Source organism: Petaurus breviceps, unplaced genomic scaffold (genome assembly GCF_028583685.1).
Source record: "Petaurus breviceps papuanus isolate PSGF00001 unplaced genomic scaffold, PetGlider_PUasm1.0 207, whole genome shotgun sequence".
Taxonomy (NCBI): Eukaryota; Metazoa; Chordata; class Mammalia; order Diprotodontia; family Petauridae; genus Petaurus; species Petaurus breviceps.
In genome coordinates, this window is record NW_027185850.1 from 13,711,756 (window position 1) to 13,728,962 (window position 17,207).

Consider the following 17,207-nt stretch of genomic DNA (forward strand, 5'->3'; position numbering starts at 1 on the left):
AAAGGTAACATATGCCTATGTTACTGTGAAAATACTCTTGATTTTTCCGGGACCTTTTTCTTCAAACAAGTATTTTCATAGGGGTGTTATACAATAGAATTGGAAGCCAGATAGTGATTAAAAGAAAAAATAAGGAGATACCTTAAATTGAGGGAAGATCTTAAGTTGAGACTGTCAGAAATATTATCCTAGGGCTTGGGATAAAAATATTATCCTAGAGGCTGAGCTAAAAAAAATCACTGCATTCCTTTGGATTTACAATATCACAGAATAGATGAGGAAGGAATCATCACAACACTATTTTGAATGGAAATCAAAACACTTTTTTTAAGGGCTTTTAAAATTTAAATAATTTAAATCAAAATGGTTTTTAAATTAAAAAAAAGGAAAAGAAAAACACTGAAATAACTTCCTAAAAACTCTTCTACCCCCCAGAATGCACAGTGTGTGTGTGTGTAGGTGGGGGGGAGGCAATAAGGATCAGAATACATATTTAAATAAGTTTGTAAAAAAAATAACGAGCCACAAATCTTAAACAGGCTAAATTCTAGCACGGAGAACAGTTCTAGGCATCCATTTGGGCCCCTAGAAATCAAAGCTAAAGGATCTGTCCCTTATAAAGCTACTCTTCAGTTAAGTAGCAATATAATGACCAGCCATCACCAAGCACTTGGGCAGGGGGAAGCATATGCTATCCTTATGCTACTCTTAACCAGCTATTTTTATTTGTCCCTCAGCACCAGGCCATCTATCACTTTCTGGTACCAAGAATTCCACCAGACAGCCCTGCTATCATCATTCTGGACAGCTCTGCCATTATCATGCTGGAAAGCCCTACCATCCTCATGCTGGACAACCCAGCCATCATCATGCTATGTGCTATTTCTCAAACGCAAGCGTCTGAATTTCCCAACATTTCACAAGCAAGGGATCTCACTAGTTAGCATCAGTCATTGTTTGTGGGATGGAAAGGCCTCTAAGTAATCGAAGTCATAGAGGAGTCGCTATCTGCAATAGCAGAGGGAGTGCCCAGAAGAAGATTAACAGCTATCCTGGAAGCACCAACAATGTACACTGATAGAAAAGGCACCTAAATGCCCCTTGGTATCTGAAAGCCACTGAGAGACAAAGGTGGTTTTATTTTGTCTTTACCCCTTTAGTCTGAAAAGACTAGTGTGCTCTGATTATGGATTGAAAGGATGTGGGTTCCAATCTCACCTCTGATGCTACTACCCATGTGACCTGGTGTAAAGTCACTTGACCACTGAGGCCTTCAGTTTCCTTGCCTATAAAACAGACTGGACCAGGGGCTCTTAACCACTGACTGTCCGGCCAAGCCTCTGCAGCCCATCTCAGAACACTGTTGTTAATTGCAGTCAGTCCAATGATCCAAGACAATTCCAAAGGTTCCAAGTTGAAAAATGCTCTCTAACCTCCAGAGAGAGAACTGACGAACTCTGAATGCACATTGAAGCAGACTTTTTTTTTTACTTTATTTTCCCTGGGTTTTTTTGCCTGTGCTTTTCTTTTGCAATGTGGCATTATAACTTCATATGTTTGATAATGATATCAAATTGTTAGACCACTCAAAGAGGAGAGAAGGAGGGAGAGAATTTAGAACTCAAAATGTAAAAAAAAAAGTGTTAATGTTTATTTACATGAAATTGGGAAATATTTCAATGGATCAAAGAAAATAAAAGTAAAGATTAAAATTTTTTTAATGAAATAAAAAAATAAATGCAGTCAGTCAATGGGCATTTATTAAATGCATCCTATGTGCCAAGCACTAGACACACAAAACAAACTATACAGAATTGCACAGGGAACCACTTATATTATAGAATTAGCAAAATATTTTCAAAAACAAGTTCACAGGTTCCAGAGCAAGAATTCCTGATCCAATCTAATTATTGCGCTATTTTATGGATAAGGAAACCGAGGCCCAGGTAGGTTTAGTGCCTCACTAAGTGAACTGAGTCCACAGTTGGCAAAGCCAGCATGTAAACCTAGCACTTCCTGCCAGCCTAGTGCTTGTGGACATAACATATCACAGTGGAAAGAGCCCTGCCCTTGATTCCAAACCCACTTTGAACATTTACTACCAAAATGATCTGGGGCAAGTCACTTTACTCTTGTGAGCATCAGTTTCCTCATCTGTAAAATGAGGGAGTTGGACTAAATGGTCTCCAATTTCCTTTCCAGCTCTCCTGACCCTATGGATGACTCCCCATCAGAAAGAGGCCAGATCTGATGCAAGAGAGTCTAAAGTCAAGCCCAAGCAATAAGCAATGATTAAACACCTACTGTATGCTAGGCACTGTGTGAACGTGATTTCTGAGTTCATCATGGAGGGGCCCAGACTTGCCAGCTCATACAAATTTCCCCTTTCTTTCCTCCTTGATCTTTCTCTTAATCCTCCACATTTGTCTCTCCCTTCCCCTTTTATTCTTGTCCTTTTCCAAAACCTTGAGCCCATCAGTGTGATTCATGAGTTTGGTTCATCTACTCCAGTAGTATCCAGAGAGATAAAAGCCTTGTCAACCCTGATTAGATGTGCCTTAATGCAGACTTAGCTTTAAAAGACTGAAGACGGAAGAGCGGACTCACCCTGCTCTGGCTGCAAGGAGACACGGGAGGCAGAGTAACGACAGGCAAGGTTGCTGGGGTAGGGGGAGTCACAGAAATTTCGCCAACAGGGTCTCTCGCCACCACCATCCTCACTAAATTCCCACAATTCCTCAGGACTTGGGCGACTTGCTCACTGCTCATCCCTTGCACATCTGTGTCACCAATCTTCAAGATGTGGTCCCCAGTCTGAAGCTTCCCATTCTTCAAGGGGCATGAGCCAAGGAGACAGAAAAGGAAAGAATGAATGAATTCATTTCTTAAGTATTTGCCATGTTCCAGACACTGGCAAGCGCTGGAAATATGACTAGAAGCAAGCAAGACATGAACCCACACTCCAACTAATAACATTCTGAGAGCAAAATTGAAATTCCTTTGTATTCCTTGGTATCTACCTTGTATATCGATACATGTGTTGAATCCCTCTCCCCAGTAGAATGCAAGTTCCTTGAGGCCATGGACAATTCATATATCATTGGATTAAAAGATCGTAAGATCACAGTTCTATGACTTGAAGATGTGTGTGTATGTCTGTGTATACACACACACACACACACACACACACGCACGCACGCACACACGCAGAATCTGAATTAATTCAGGTCCTCTTTCAAATGCATGATGCTGCTTCCCATTTTACAAACCTGGCTGTGTTCCCCCTCAGTCTTCTCCAGTTTATCCAAGCCCTTCTTAAACTATGGTGCCCAGAATAAAGCACCGTACACCAGGTGAGGTGTGATAGCACAGGACCCAGAACAGGACTCTGACCTTTGTAGTTCTAAGACGTTATTTATACCTTTCAATGCAGCCCAAATTCTCATGATTTCTTCTGGCTGCCACACCATTCTTCTGACTCACCTTTAGCCTAAAATCCATTGAAACTTCCAAATATTTTTCAGAAAAACTATTGACCAACCATCGTTTTCCCAAAATGCACTCGAGAAGGTGATTTTTTAATACTCCAATGAAACATAATTTTTTCCTACTAAATTTTGTCTTATTAGATTCAGTTCAATGCTCTCCAGGGGTGGGAAACCTACGGCCTCAAGGCCACATGTGGCCCTCTAGGTCTTCACAAATTCCAGATTTCCAAACTGTGAAGTTTGGATTCAGTCAAAGAGCTGCACTTGAGGCTCCTAGAGGGAGGGCCACATGTATCCTCGAGGCCACAGGTTCCCCACCCTTGCTTCTAGCCTGTCAAGATCTCTGAGAATCCTGGCTCTGACATCCAGTGTGTTAAACTCTCTCCCCTTCAGCTATTGTCATCAGCAAATTTGATAAGCATATTGCCTGTTCACCTTTGTAAGGTGCCCATAAAGAATGGTAATGAGCACAGGACCAGGCAGATTCCTGAGGCACTAGGGCCACTGAAGACCACATGCAAAACCGAGCTCTGAGGGTTTCTTTTTGAGATCAGTCATTCAGCCAGTTCTGAGCCCATCAAACTGTGTTAGCATCTAGTCCATGTCTTCACCATCTTCTCTGAAGAAATATTAGGAGGTGGTCAGTCAATAAACATTTACTAAGATATGTTATCAAATACTTGCCAAAGGCTAGGTTAATGGCATCACATACAAACTATAGCTCTCTTGCTGAATTAACTCTAATCACCAAAGTTCAAGAGGCAGCATGGTACCGTGGATAGAGGCCTCTCCCTGAAGTAAGGAAGACTTGAATTTGGGTCCTGTAACTGACTGGCTACATGACCATGGGAAAAGTCATCTAACTTCCCAGTGCCCCACACTACTCTCTAAGACCATGGGATTTGGATAGGCTCCCAAATGGCATCAGCAGGGGTTCCTTTCATAAGGCCTGGAGCATAACAAGCATTTAACAAATGCTTGTTGACTTGACCTGACTTGGGAGTTCCCTACGTGGATGGAATCAAAGGTCTGGAGAGAGAGGGATACATAAATAAATATAAACTTTGAAGCTCAAATTAATAGAATCACTCAGTCCCCCAGTCCAACCCCTTACCCCTCAACACCAACCCTTCTACAATAAAATCCTCAACTCTCAATCATTCAGCTTCTGCTTGAAGCCCTTCCAAGAGGGAGACCCCACCAGACAAAGGGACAGCTCTCTCAGGAAGCTGTTCCTGACCCTGGGCCCAAATCTGCCTCTGTCACTTCCACCAACCCACACAGTATTCTTGCTTCACCGAATCACTGATGGATGGATCACTCATCAGGAGAGATGAATAGAGCTCAGATCTGGGACTTCAAAGGAAAAATTCTCCCCACAGGGTGCCTGAGATAATGCCCAGAAAGTGCTCAGCACCAGAAAGCATTAACTGAATATAAGCTGTTGTTACTGTCACTATCCCCTTATTCTTCTACCAAACAATATTAGTCCAACCCACCAGCATTTTTGAGAAGAAATTTGATCCATTAGTAAATTTAACAGGTTCCGTCCCCCTGAAATAAGTCCCCACTAACAGGTTAATGCCTGAAGACCTGACCACTGACAGAATGGAAAATCCTAATTACTAGAGTACCACTTGTGAGCATTTTTCCCACAATTTCTTTCTACCTGAGTGACCCTGCTGAAGAATAGCAGAGTGGTTCTTTGAAACCACAAAATGAAAGGCATCAAGTGGAAGGTAAGAACCATTTTTCTGCTCTCCTGGCACACAGCACAGAATAAAGCAAAGTTGATATTCAAAGCTGAAGCATTCATTTTGCAACTGAGAAGTTGCTAGGTTGTAAAGGTTGAGATAGTAGCCCTGCTGTCAAAAGGGTCAGGCAGCCCCCTGCTGCCCCCTGCCTCCAAAATGCAGTCCAGACGCCCAAGCCCAGCCTTAACAGCCCTCTAAATGTCAAGAGTCCATAAGCATTTATTAAGCACTTACGACATGCCAGGCACTGTGCTCAGCTGCTAAGGATACGGAGAAAGGCAAAAAAAGGCTCCCTGCCCACCAGGAGCTCACAGTCTAATGGTGGAGAGAAAGAACATTCTCCTCCTCCTCCTCCTCCTAGCTGCCGAATTCACATTCCTAAAGCACAGATCTGACCCTGTCACCCAATACCCCTTCAGTGCTTTTCCTACTGCCTCTAAGATCAACATCAGATGAATCTGTCTGGTGTGTAAAGACCAACCTGGCTCCAATATATTTAAAAATATTTGGGAATTGATGGGCATTGGCCTATCTGGGGGAGAATGACTTGTACACAATGGGTAAATACAAAGAATACACAATATCTCGGTGAGGGTGAGCACTGACAGCTGGGGGGGTGAGGAAGGGTCTCATGTTGGCCAAGGTCCTTTGGCTGAGCATTAATGGGGCCAGAGATTTCACAGAATGGTAGTGGGAAAGCATTCCAGGCAGCCTCTTCAGAAGATGGTATAGTCTGCAGGGAAGAATACTGAAAGGCCCTTTGCCCAAGGTTACAGAGGTGGTGGGGGGAAGAATCAGGATGCAAACCCAGCTCCAGTGTCCTCTCCACAGAGCCACACTGTCTCTCCCGCAAGCGTCTTCTGGCAGTCTGGCGAAACCCAAGGCTCCTTCTCAGAATCAGATTTTTAAATAATTGCTAATTTTTAGTTAGAGGTAGAGGAAAATAAAATGCCCTCGATGCATGAATGACTTCAGCAAACCGTCCTCATTGCTATTACCTGCAGGCAATACTCCGCCTCCTAAAAAGGCTGCCCCTCCTGCCTGGAAAGCTCTCTCACTACCATTTTGTGAAATTTCTAGCCCCTTTCAATCCTCAGCTAAAGGCCTTAGCCACTGTGGGGCCTTTTCTAATTTCCCCAGTTGGTGGTGCTCATTCTTTATTTGTTTCTTTTTTATTTCCCCAGTAGAATATCACTTTCTCAAGGGCAAGGAACATTTTGCTTTGGCCTTGAACCCCTTAGGCCTGGCACAAAGTGGAAAATTGTGGAATTGGACTAAGCTGCTTTGCATGTGAAAGTAACAAAATGCTTTTGAACTGACTTTCTCTTTTAAAATGCACTATATATATTTTTTTCCCAATTTTACTTCACCTCTTGCTTAATTTAAACTGTGGCAGTTAATTTGCATCTGTCACTGGAAGCCAAACATTTTGTTCATTACAGAAAAGCAGGTGTTCTCAAGAATCAGTCAGGGCAAAAACAGTTATTAGTCAGATTGATAGATAGGAAAGGCTCTGGAATGACAGGCAAGTTGCTTCATTCTTGCATCTCAAATTGCTGGCTTTTATTTTAGTTTTGCAAGAGGCCTCTTCCTTCCATAATCTGTAGACTAGGCAAGCAAATTAAAAGGAAAAGAGCTAAATTAGTACCTGAACAGGTATCAGAAATCAACAACAACCATCAAAAAGCAATAGAAAAATACAAACCCAGATGCAAAGGGGGATCAGTAACCAGCAATGGCCAAAAGCACCCATTCTTCTAATCTATTGGTGCACTGCCCTTTTATTAAAATATAGATGTACACATTTTTTTAAAATTTAAGTTTCTGGCACCCACAACTAGTTTTTCTTTTAAGAAACAGGAAAGTCCCAAACCCAAGTTTTATTCTGGTATCTCATTGAAGGAAGGAAGGAAGCCTGGGTCCTCGATGGCCCATGGGCCAAAGGCCAGCTCTGACCAGTCCTTCCCTAGCCTGGTAATGGCTAGTATACCTATTACCTGAAAATCAGCCCTGCTAAATTTAGAGATACTCATTACTAGGTTCACTGAAGAAGAAATTTTTGAGTCCCACCAATTTTTTTCAAAGACTACTATACACATCTGCTAGGTCACAGAAGAACTGTGAATTGAATCAGCAGTGGGAGTACCCAAGACCTAATGGAGCTGTGATCCCAACGCCATGGGGTCCCCCTCCAACCCTACAGGTCATCTACCACTGGCATGGCCTCCCTAAGGTTCAACACAGGCAGCCTACTCAACATAATAAGGACCTTCCTTATACTCTCTTTACAATACTCCTCACTCCTGCCAGACACAGTGAGCCTGGGAGTCACAAGGATGCTGGCTTTACATAAGGTAAGTCAGCTTCTTCCCCTAGTCCTTCTAGAATAGACGTCAGCCTCTTTCGTTGCAAGGGTCACATCAGGTATGGGCAGAAGAGTTCTTAGAAGAATAAACTTGTGTTTATTGTGGTCAGGACCAAAAGAACTTGCCCAAATACCTCAACCAATGTAGAGCATCAAAAAACTAGAAACAAAGTAAATGCCCATTAAGTGGGTATGAAACAAAGCCAATGCCCATCAATTGGAGAATGGCTAAACAAATTGTGGTAAATGAATGCAATGGAATATTACTGCACTATAAGAAACAATGATTCTGATGGATTCAGAAGCACTCAGCATATGAACTGATACAAACTTCAGTAAGCAGAACAAAGAAAACTACATACACAATGATTACAAGAATATAAATGGAATGAACATCGATAAAATAATTGAAGATGAATGTTGTGAAGTTATAATGACCAAGTTTGGCCTCAGAGAAGAGGGATGTTAAAGCAGCTTCCTCCCTGCTGGTTAGAGGTAGGGGGATATGGGTGCTGAATGCTGCATACAACAGCCAACTTTCAAATACTTTGGATAGTTTTGCTGAATTGGTTTCTCCTCCTGCCTTTTTTTCCCATCCTGTATTATTACTGATGGTTTCTTCTGTGAATAGGGGAGAGGAGAAATACATCAAGAAATGTTGGTGGGATTTACCTGGAGAGGCTTGTACAAACTGATGCTGAGTGAGAAGAGTAGAACCAGGAGGAATTTGTACACAATTACAGACACAACGTATGTGTGATGACCAACTTTGATAGACTGGACTCTTATCAGAAATGCAGTGATATAAGTCAATCCCAAAAGACTCATGATGGAGAGAAATATGTGCATCCAGAGAAAGAACTAGAAAGAACTGAGTTTATATCCAGGTGGAAGCAAAATACCTGATCTTTTTCCTTCTCTTATTTGGTTTTATGTCCTCTTTACCATTTTTCATTCCAGTTGGTACAATCCATACTTATAACCTGACTAATGTATAATGTGAAAGTATTTACAGATCCTATACTTGACTATATGCTGCCTTGGGGGGAAGGGGAGGGAGGGGGACAAAATGTGAAACTCAAGGAATTGTGGAATTGAATCCTGTAAACTAAAAAAAAATTTAAAAAAAAAAGAAATGTTGGTGGGAGTGGCTAGGTGGTGCAGTGAATAGAGCACCAGCCCTAGAATCAGGAGGACCTGAGTTCAGATCCGGCCTCAGACACTTAACACAAAAACTAGCCATGTGACCTTGGGCAAGTCACTTAACCCCAACTGCCCTCCAAAAAAAAAAAAAGAAAGAAATGTTGGTGATGTAAAAACAAAAGATATCCATTCAACACTTAATTTTTTAAAAAAAAAGGATGTAGACTCAAATAGAACAAAAAGGGCATCTTTTGCCTAGAGAACAGACAAACAGGATGGGATTTAAGGAGCATAGCTAAGGATGAAGTATGTCACTCACTACTGCAATCGTACCAACAGAAGATTTATTTGGTTGAACAGTCGTCCATGGAGAGTTAATAAGAGGGAGCAGAGAGTATTAGTTATGGGAGGGGGTGGAAGGATAGTGGGGGAAAGAACAGCCTTAGTGTAATTTAGCTTAACCAAATCAATTCACCTTCTGGCAGACACACTAATGAAGCTGAAATGTTGATATGAGCAACAGTTCTTGGCTGAACTTGAGTTATTTATAGGAAGGAGGAGCCCAGTCTGCAGTGAAGAATCTACAAGGGGGGACCCGAGGCCAGCACCTCAGCTCTGGAGGTAAGGGGCACCAGGATATTGTGAATGGTACAGAAAACGTGGTAGAGAGACAGCAGGCATAAACCACCTAAGGTTGGCCAGCTCCCAGGGATCACATAGGGAACAGCTCTTCCCTTGGCAAATGTAGTCCATGGCCCAAGACTACAAGCTGCCAAAAAAGGGCATCTATGGATAAACCTACCCCAAGGTAGTCGTATACTTTGTTTGTCTGTTCTACTGAAGCATAAGGCTACTGTAGATTCTGGGAAGGGGAGGCAAAAGATGCCTTTTTGGCTCCTTTTGAAAGTCCTTTTAGGTTTGGTTGGCTGGAAAACTGTGTTCCCCAGCAGGGGACTGGGGAGGCTGGGACAGGGAGAACAGGACAGTTAAAACAAGCCTAGTTACATTCCTAATAGCCCTGTACAAATTTCTCCCATAGGAAGCTGAAGTTTGGTCAAAGGATACCTATATGCTGTACAGACTGCTAAGAGTACTGATTCTGTGGAAATGGACACACCCAGATTACAATGGGTCAGGCCTGACCCATGAGCTTCTTCTCAATTCAGAGATTCGGTGACTTTGCAGCTGTGACTCAGGTTTGTTTTTGCCGAAAGTTACTAAGTTTTAAACAAACAACAATTTTTTGGAACAATAACAAGAAACAACGGTGAACCGGAAAAGCCACATACCCGATGTGCTAATCCTCCGGGAACAATGGTCTTCACTACAACCCCACTTGATTTTCCACCAACAATTCCGAACCCCAAGCCGGAGCCGTCATTAATAAGTTCCACATCTTCAACGTGACCCCAGCAAAAAGCATCTGTTACAGTCCCGTCACCATCAACAATTCTAGGGGTTTTCTGTATGGAGAGGAACATCACACACTCAACAAATCCAGCAGTTATTAAAAATATTGAGCACCTATTATTATATGGAAGGCAAAAAAAGGATAGGCCCTGCCCTCAAGGAACTGACCACTTATTTGGTAGGGGAGATAGAACATATACACTGTGGAGACACACAAATTACAGAGATATAAAGGCAAAAAGAAAGACAGAGACAAAGACACAGAGATAAGGAACAGAGATAGACAGGCAGGCAGGCATACAGAAAGATGGATAAATCACTTTTATGAAGGACTGGAATTAGAATTTGAAAGATGGGTGGTATCTAGACCAGCAAAGATAGACCCAGAAGGCATTCTAGAAGGAAGGAAAGCCAGGGAGGTAGGAGAGTTATTTGGAGAACGGTGTGTAGGTGGGATATGCCTCAGGGCAGCTACACCCTCCAATCACAGGGAAACTTGAATGTCTCTCAGGAGTTTAGGCAATGGAGAGCCACAGATTTGGTGCTGGGGCAAACTGAGGTGGTGGCAGCTGTTGTGTGAAGGGAATGGAGGCAGGAAGAGAAGGAGGTCCATTTTGATACCTTGTTCCAATTTCTATTGCAAATATGCAAGGCTTCTAGAAATTCAGCTGCCAGCCATGACAGCATGCAAGCATGCAACCATCTAAAATCTCACACATTTACTCTTACTGCTTAGGGATGCTCCACTATTGTAAATAGAAATTCAAAGATTATCAAGGAGAAGGAATCATAGACTAAAACAACACAAAAATGAAATAGAAGAGACATTCTATGACTTCTATTCTCCCCATTTTACAGTTGAAGAAACTGAGTCTCAGGGGTGCCAGGCCATGCTGTAAAGGGCGCTGCTCTGAATTTTAGGGCAGCAAGGAGCCAACAGGTAAAGGTTGTATTGGGAGGATCTGGTGTCTATCCTCATCCCCAGTCAATTGCTTACTGTACAAGCCTAAGCAAGTCATTTCATTGGATGGGGGGGGGGGGGAAGGGCTCAACTTCCTCCTCTGTAAAATGAGGCGGTTGGACTAGCTAAATTCTAACACCCCTTATGACTCTAAATATAGATCCTTTGCAAAGATATCATGACCAGACCTACACCCCAAAGACATCAAAGGAAAAGGACCCATATGTATAAATATTTTACAGCAACTTTTTCTGTGGTGACAAAGAACTGGACGTTGAGGGGGTGCCCATCAATTGAAGAATGGCAGAATACGTTATTCTGTATGAGTATAATGGAATATAAGTATGCTATAAGGAAAGATGAAGGAAGTATCAGAGAAACTTGGAAACACTTGTTAAGAACTGATGCAACATAAAGTGAGCAGAACCAGGAGAACAATTTGTGTGATACCAACATCGGAAAGCCCAACTAATTTGAAAGATTTAAGACCTCCAATCAATGCAATAGCCAGCTGTGATTCCAGAGGACCTGTGATGAAGTAGGCTCCCACCTCCTGAGAGAAGGAATGAGTTCAGAGAACAAAACGATACTTTGTGGACACAGTCAATATGGGAATTTGTTTTCCTTGAATATCTATATTTGTTACATGAGTTTCTTTTTTTTTAATGGAGATGTGAGAGGTAAAGAAAATTGATTCTTGTTAAGGAAAATTAAAGGGAGAGAAAAAGATCCTTTGCAAAGAAAATTTAAAAAAAAAACAAGGTCAAGAAAAAATGAATTCTCTGGCTAAAGACAGTATCAAGGAAGAAAGAAACAAACAAAAACTCTGTCAGAGAACTGGAAACTTAAAACTGTAGTCTTACACACACCTAGAGGAGAATCCCAGTTACCTCACTGACAAGTGGTCACCCAGCCTTGGCTGGAGAGCTCACATTCCCTTCCATGGCAGTCTAAGTTACTGGCTCATAGCTTTGGCTAATGAGAAATCTTCCATGACAGCAAATCTTACATAAATCATCAATGTCCCTGGATGGACTGGCTGTGTCAGTCTTCTCCACATTCCACAAGTAGGTGTGTTGTTTCCTCCATTAAAAGGTAAGGGGCCAGTGATAGTCTTTGCTTTTTGGACATACTTATCCACTTAATAAATACTTTTTAAAAATTTTTTTTCATATTTTTTTAATTCATTCATTCATATATCAGGAAATCTGATATTAGAAAGATTCATTCGCTTCTCCCATTTTTTTACTCACCTTCTCTGGAGGGTTAGCATCACTCAGGTTAGCGGCACCCTGGCTCAGCCACTGCCGTGATCCCTTGGCAACCACCAGCCGCAGAGATCCCGTGCACTGCTGGAGCAGAGCGATAGCCTGTTGATGGGTCATGTTCCTGTCCAAAAGGGTGTGATTGATGGCCAGGATCTGGTCATTTTCCTTCAATCGCTGATCCCTTGAAATAGGGAAAGGCATTTTTCTTTCTGTTAAGTGGCTCGTTAACTTCCCAGAGCAAAACCCACAAACCCCAATGCCTGCTGCCTCCACATTCAGCAGGTTGCTACAGAATTCTTTTGTTTATTACACTGTTTCAATTAAAGACTACAACTTAGCACTTCAGAATGTTTTTTCATCAGAGCACACATTAACTAATTAACACAAGTTACACTGTGTGCATCCTGCAAATTGTTGGGTTGTTGGGGTTTTTTAAAAAGACATTTGGTTTTAAAGGTAAACAAAAACAATGCCAGCCCTTCTATTAGAAGGTGTTCTCCCCACCCACCCAATCTGTTTCCTCACCACTGCCTCCAAAAAACCACCCCCAACCTGCTGAGATGTGGCTTCAATCATGAGACTGAAACTGCTCAACACAGTCAAAGGCATCTTCCTGGTTGGATTCCGTTGGCTTTGCTTGGTGCCCCTTCCTTGACCTGGCCCTGGTAACAACTCCACCTTCTTCCTAGAATGCTTGTCTGAAATGAATTCCTGGACACTGCATGGTTAACCTCTTGTCTCTCTGTCTCCCCCTCCTCAGTCCTACTCTCTGGGTCAGTCCTCATCCCTCTTTTCTTCTCTTTTTTGAATTCTATACCTTGGAAAATCCATCCATCCTTGAATAACTACTTCTTAGTAGAAGCCCGATCACCAACCTATGGGCAGCCAGGTGGCACAGTGGATAGAGTGCTGGGCCTGGAGACAGGCAGAGTCCTCTTCCTGAGTTCAAATCTGGCCTGAGATACTTTCTAGCAGTGTGACCCTGGGCAAGTCACTTAATCCTGTTTACCTCAGTTTCCTCATCTGTCAAATAATGTGAAGAAGGAAATGGCAAACTACTGTAGTGTCTTTGCCAAGAAAATCCCAAATGGGGTCATGGGGAGTGACATATGACTGAACAACTACAATGTGCTAAGTAATCATTTGGCTTCTGCCTGAAGACCTTAAATGAGGTAGAATCCACTGGGACCCCATAGCTTGTCAGGAAGCTTTTCCCTCCCTACAAAAAGCCAAATCTGCCTCTAGGCAACTTCCTTCCCCTCCTGGCTCTGGATTCTGCGTTCTGGGGCCACACAGAACCTGCTTGTGCAACTACATCAGCTCCTTAGTGACAGCTCTGGGGTAGAAGGGATCTCCAGGCAATCTGATCCAATCCCCTCATCTTACAGATCAGAACAACTGAGGCCCAAGGAAGTTCAAGAGAGGAAGTTGAAGAGAGATAGTGGGGGAAAGTGAGGGATCGACAAAGTATAGTTTCAAAAATTTATTGTGGGAGAAACAAACCAAGCCCGGGAGGACATAAACGACCCTCACCTGTCTGCTATGCTTCCCGGCTGGACTTCCTTCACAAAGAGATCAACGCCTCCAGCATTTTGCTTTCTTACCGTCACCACACTGAACCCCAGGCCTCCGATGGATGGTTTTGCTATATCTATATATTCGATCTGTCGGCCCTGATGGGGAGAGGAATGAGATCCATGGTTTAATGTAGAGATAACTCTGAAACTGTTGAGCAAAATGGAACGGCTTTGGATGGTTCTAAGACTAAACCAACCCAGGATTTTTATTTCTGGGAAAATCTCACTTGATGATTGTCAGTAAAATTCAAATCCAGGGCTTGTCGATCTCGAGAAAATTCTGAAACCTCCAGGAATTGGGGAGGAATTCTGACACTTCGTTCCCACGATGAGCTGAACCCCAAGAGGAAGAATAACTCTCAGAGGAGATGCTGTTTCCTATTGCATGTTTGCAGCATTTCTGCAAACACTGTCAAAATGTTATGCATTCTTTTCCCCATTGGTTTCTTACTAAAAATTCTCGTTGGTTATATTTTCAGAGGCAAAGAGTGCAAGGCTCTAAATCCTCAGTGTACTAGCTTTTAGCTCAAGTCAAAACAAGAAGCATCTTGGGGAGAAGGAGTCCCCTTTAAAACCCTATAGTAAGTTCATATTGTCTCTACCGGGACAACCTGAAGAACTGGGAGAAAACATCACCCTTCACATGGGTTTTATCTTTAACCACGTGGCTCCAGTCCTTATTGCCAAGGATTCTGTTCACTCCAATAACAGCACACTAATTGGAAAAGTAGCATTTCTAATGCCAGGGGGCTAACAAAAGCAAGGCACAAAAATTAACTGTTGAACAATGGAACAAATGGAATAAAGCAGTAATGCTAGGCAAAGGATTCTGATTTAAGTGGCGCTGTTAAAATTAATGAATTTGCTATCTGATTTAGCCGTATCTTTTCAAATCAGTCTCCATTTGTAAACTGAAGCTCACAGGCAAAGGAAGGTTTCATCAGTGATTTCAGGTGAGGAGCAAATCTGGTCCCAAATGTCAAAGATCAATTACAGACTATACTTAAGTGAGAAGAGAAATCAGACAAAGGTGATACTTGGAACATTTCTCCAGCTCTTGAATATAGTTATTAAGAGGGCATCAATTCCATCCCTCTCGGTCTTCTTTTATTCAGTAGGATTTGAAGAGGAAAGCCAGAAGGGAAGGAGCACTCAGATCACTTCCCAGAGAGATTACAGGCAGCCTTCCCCCTGTAAGGAATCAGCCCCATTCTCTCCTCCTGGCTGCCCAGAGGGACCATGCAGGCAACAGGAGAAAAGGCTCTCACACAATTCATATAAGGGCAAAGTTAGGCCAACATCACCTCCAATTCAGTTTGGAGGAAGGGTTATTCCCCCTGATACCCATAATTGCTACCAAAGCAGACACATGAAAAATTAGGAGAACACATATTAAAATAAAGTTGTCAATCAATCAACAAACATTAAATTCTTTTTAAATTTTGCTTGAAGGGCTCGCCCTCTGGGAGAAGCAAAGGGGAGAGGGAAAAGGAGAAATGTAGTGGGTAGACACGCATTAATTAAGCACCTACTACATGGCAGGGTGGGCAGCCAGGTGGTGTAGTGGATGGAGCTCTGGGCATGAAGTCTGGTAGACTCATCTCCCTGAGTTCAAATCGGGCCTGAGACTCTTACTACCAGTGTGACCCTGGGCAAGTCAGTTCATCCTGTTTGCCTCAGTACCCCATTTGTAAAGAGCTAGAGAAGTAAATGGCCAACCACTGCAGCATCTCTGCCAAGAAAACTCCCAATGTGGGTATGAAGACTGAACAATAACGACACATGCTGTGCTGGGCACCAAGGTAGATGGAGGTCTGATTATATCAGTACAGGATGCTTCCCATTGAGAATTTCCTCTACCCAAACCTACTTTCTACAAACTTCTTTGTTGTTGCTGCTGTTTTGGCATTTTTATTGGTCTCTGACTCTTCGTGACCCCATCTGGGGTTTTCTTGGCAAAGACCCTAGGGCAGTTTACTATTTCCTTCTCCTGTTCATTTTACAGATAAGGAAACTGAGGCAAACAGGGTACAGTCACTTGCCCAGGGTCACACGGCTAGTAAGGGTCAAGAAGATGGATTTGAATTTCCTGAATCCAGGCCCTGGCGTGCTATCCTCTGTCCCACTAGCTGTCTCCCCCAAATGTAAAATGGGAATGATTTTAACCTGTCTGTTCATTCATTCGTTCATTTATTTATTAGCAGGGTCTACATCCAAGGGTTTTTGTAGGCATCAAATGAGATAATATTTATTTAAAAAAACCAAGGCACTTAGCATAGTGCCTGGGACCCAGAAAGGCTGCAGAGATGCTTATCCATGCCCTTATGCCACACCAAGTGCAGCCCCAAACACAAAAACACAAATCTCTTCCTTCAAGTAGCTTACATTCTCTAGAAAGAAAACATTTTTGCATTTAAACATAAACAATAATGCAAAGCAATTTTTCTGAGGGAAATAGAGGCAGCTGGGGCAGGGGGATGTTGAGAAAGGCTTCATGGTGTTGAACTCAGCATAGAAGAGAGCTGGGGATTCCAAGCTGGGGAAATAGGAGAAGCTAGAGCATTCTAGGCACAGGGCACCCTGTGCAATGTCAGGGAGACAGGAAGGGAGTGTTGGGGGAGGGAGGCTGAGAAGCTACCCATAACAAGATGGGACTTGACCTACCTGTGCCATCTGTTGGATAACTGAGTGAAATTCCTCATTTGCTGATCTTGGGGTCCAAGGAAACACTGCAGCTGAGTTATTAAAGGGTGTGGGGGCATTTCCATTGGCAACTGAGCTGTCAGTAAACACAAGCAACCCTTTCCTCGAGAAATCAAAGTTGGTTGGGCAATCTGAAGGAATGTGGCTAAGCTGGGAGGGACAGAGAGAGAGAGAACAATGACATAATTTCACAACCTGCCGAAAAGTGCACACATTGACTGTTTTTTCTATTGCTATTATATTTTTTTATTTTATTCTGAACTTAAGAAATAAACTAAGCATTTCCATAACATAGTCAGAGAAAAGAGATGAGTGTACATCACACTGCAAATCCATTGTGCACAACTTGCAATTCCTTTTAAATACCTAACAAAGGTATCATGGAATTTTTCTTTTTTGCCCTTTTTCCCTCCCTCTCCCCACTGACTTTGACAGATTAGATATTGCATGTTGCACATGCAGCTGACAGCCTAGGTGTGCAGATGGTGTAAAAACGAAGACTGGTCTGTTTGTTTTCCCTTTGGACACCAGAGATTAT

General features: G+C 42.6%; 1 protein-coding gene across 1 annotated transcript in view; it reads right to left on the reverse strand.

The window, feature by feature from the left end:
* Window positions 1–17,207, reverse strand: part of LOC138164910 (inaD-like protein) — a 337,451-nt gene that overhangs the window by 305,706 nt on the left and 14,538 nt on the right. Inside the window, exons 4-8 of the mRNA XM_069092869.1 lie at window positions 16,631–16,819; window positions 13,923–14,062; window positions 12,375–12,570; window positions 10,040–10,213; window positions 2,608–2,829 (exon numbers count right to left, since the gene is read on the reverse strand). Coding sequence (XP_068948970.1) covers window positions 2,608–2,829; window positions 10,040–10,213; window positions 12,375–12,570; window positions 13,923–14,062; window positions 16,631–16,819 — 921 coding nt within the window. The remainder of the gene's footprint in view (window positions 1–2,607; window positions 2,830–10,039; window positions 10,214–12,374; window positions 12,571–13,922; window positions 14,063–16,630; window positions 16,820–17,207) is intronic.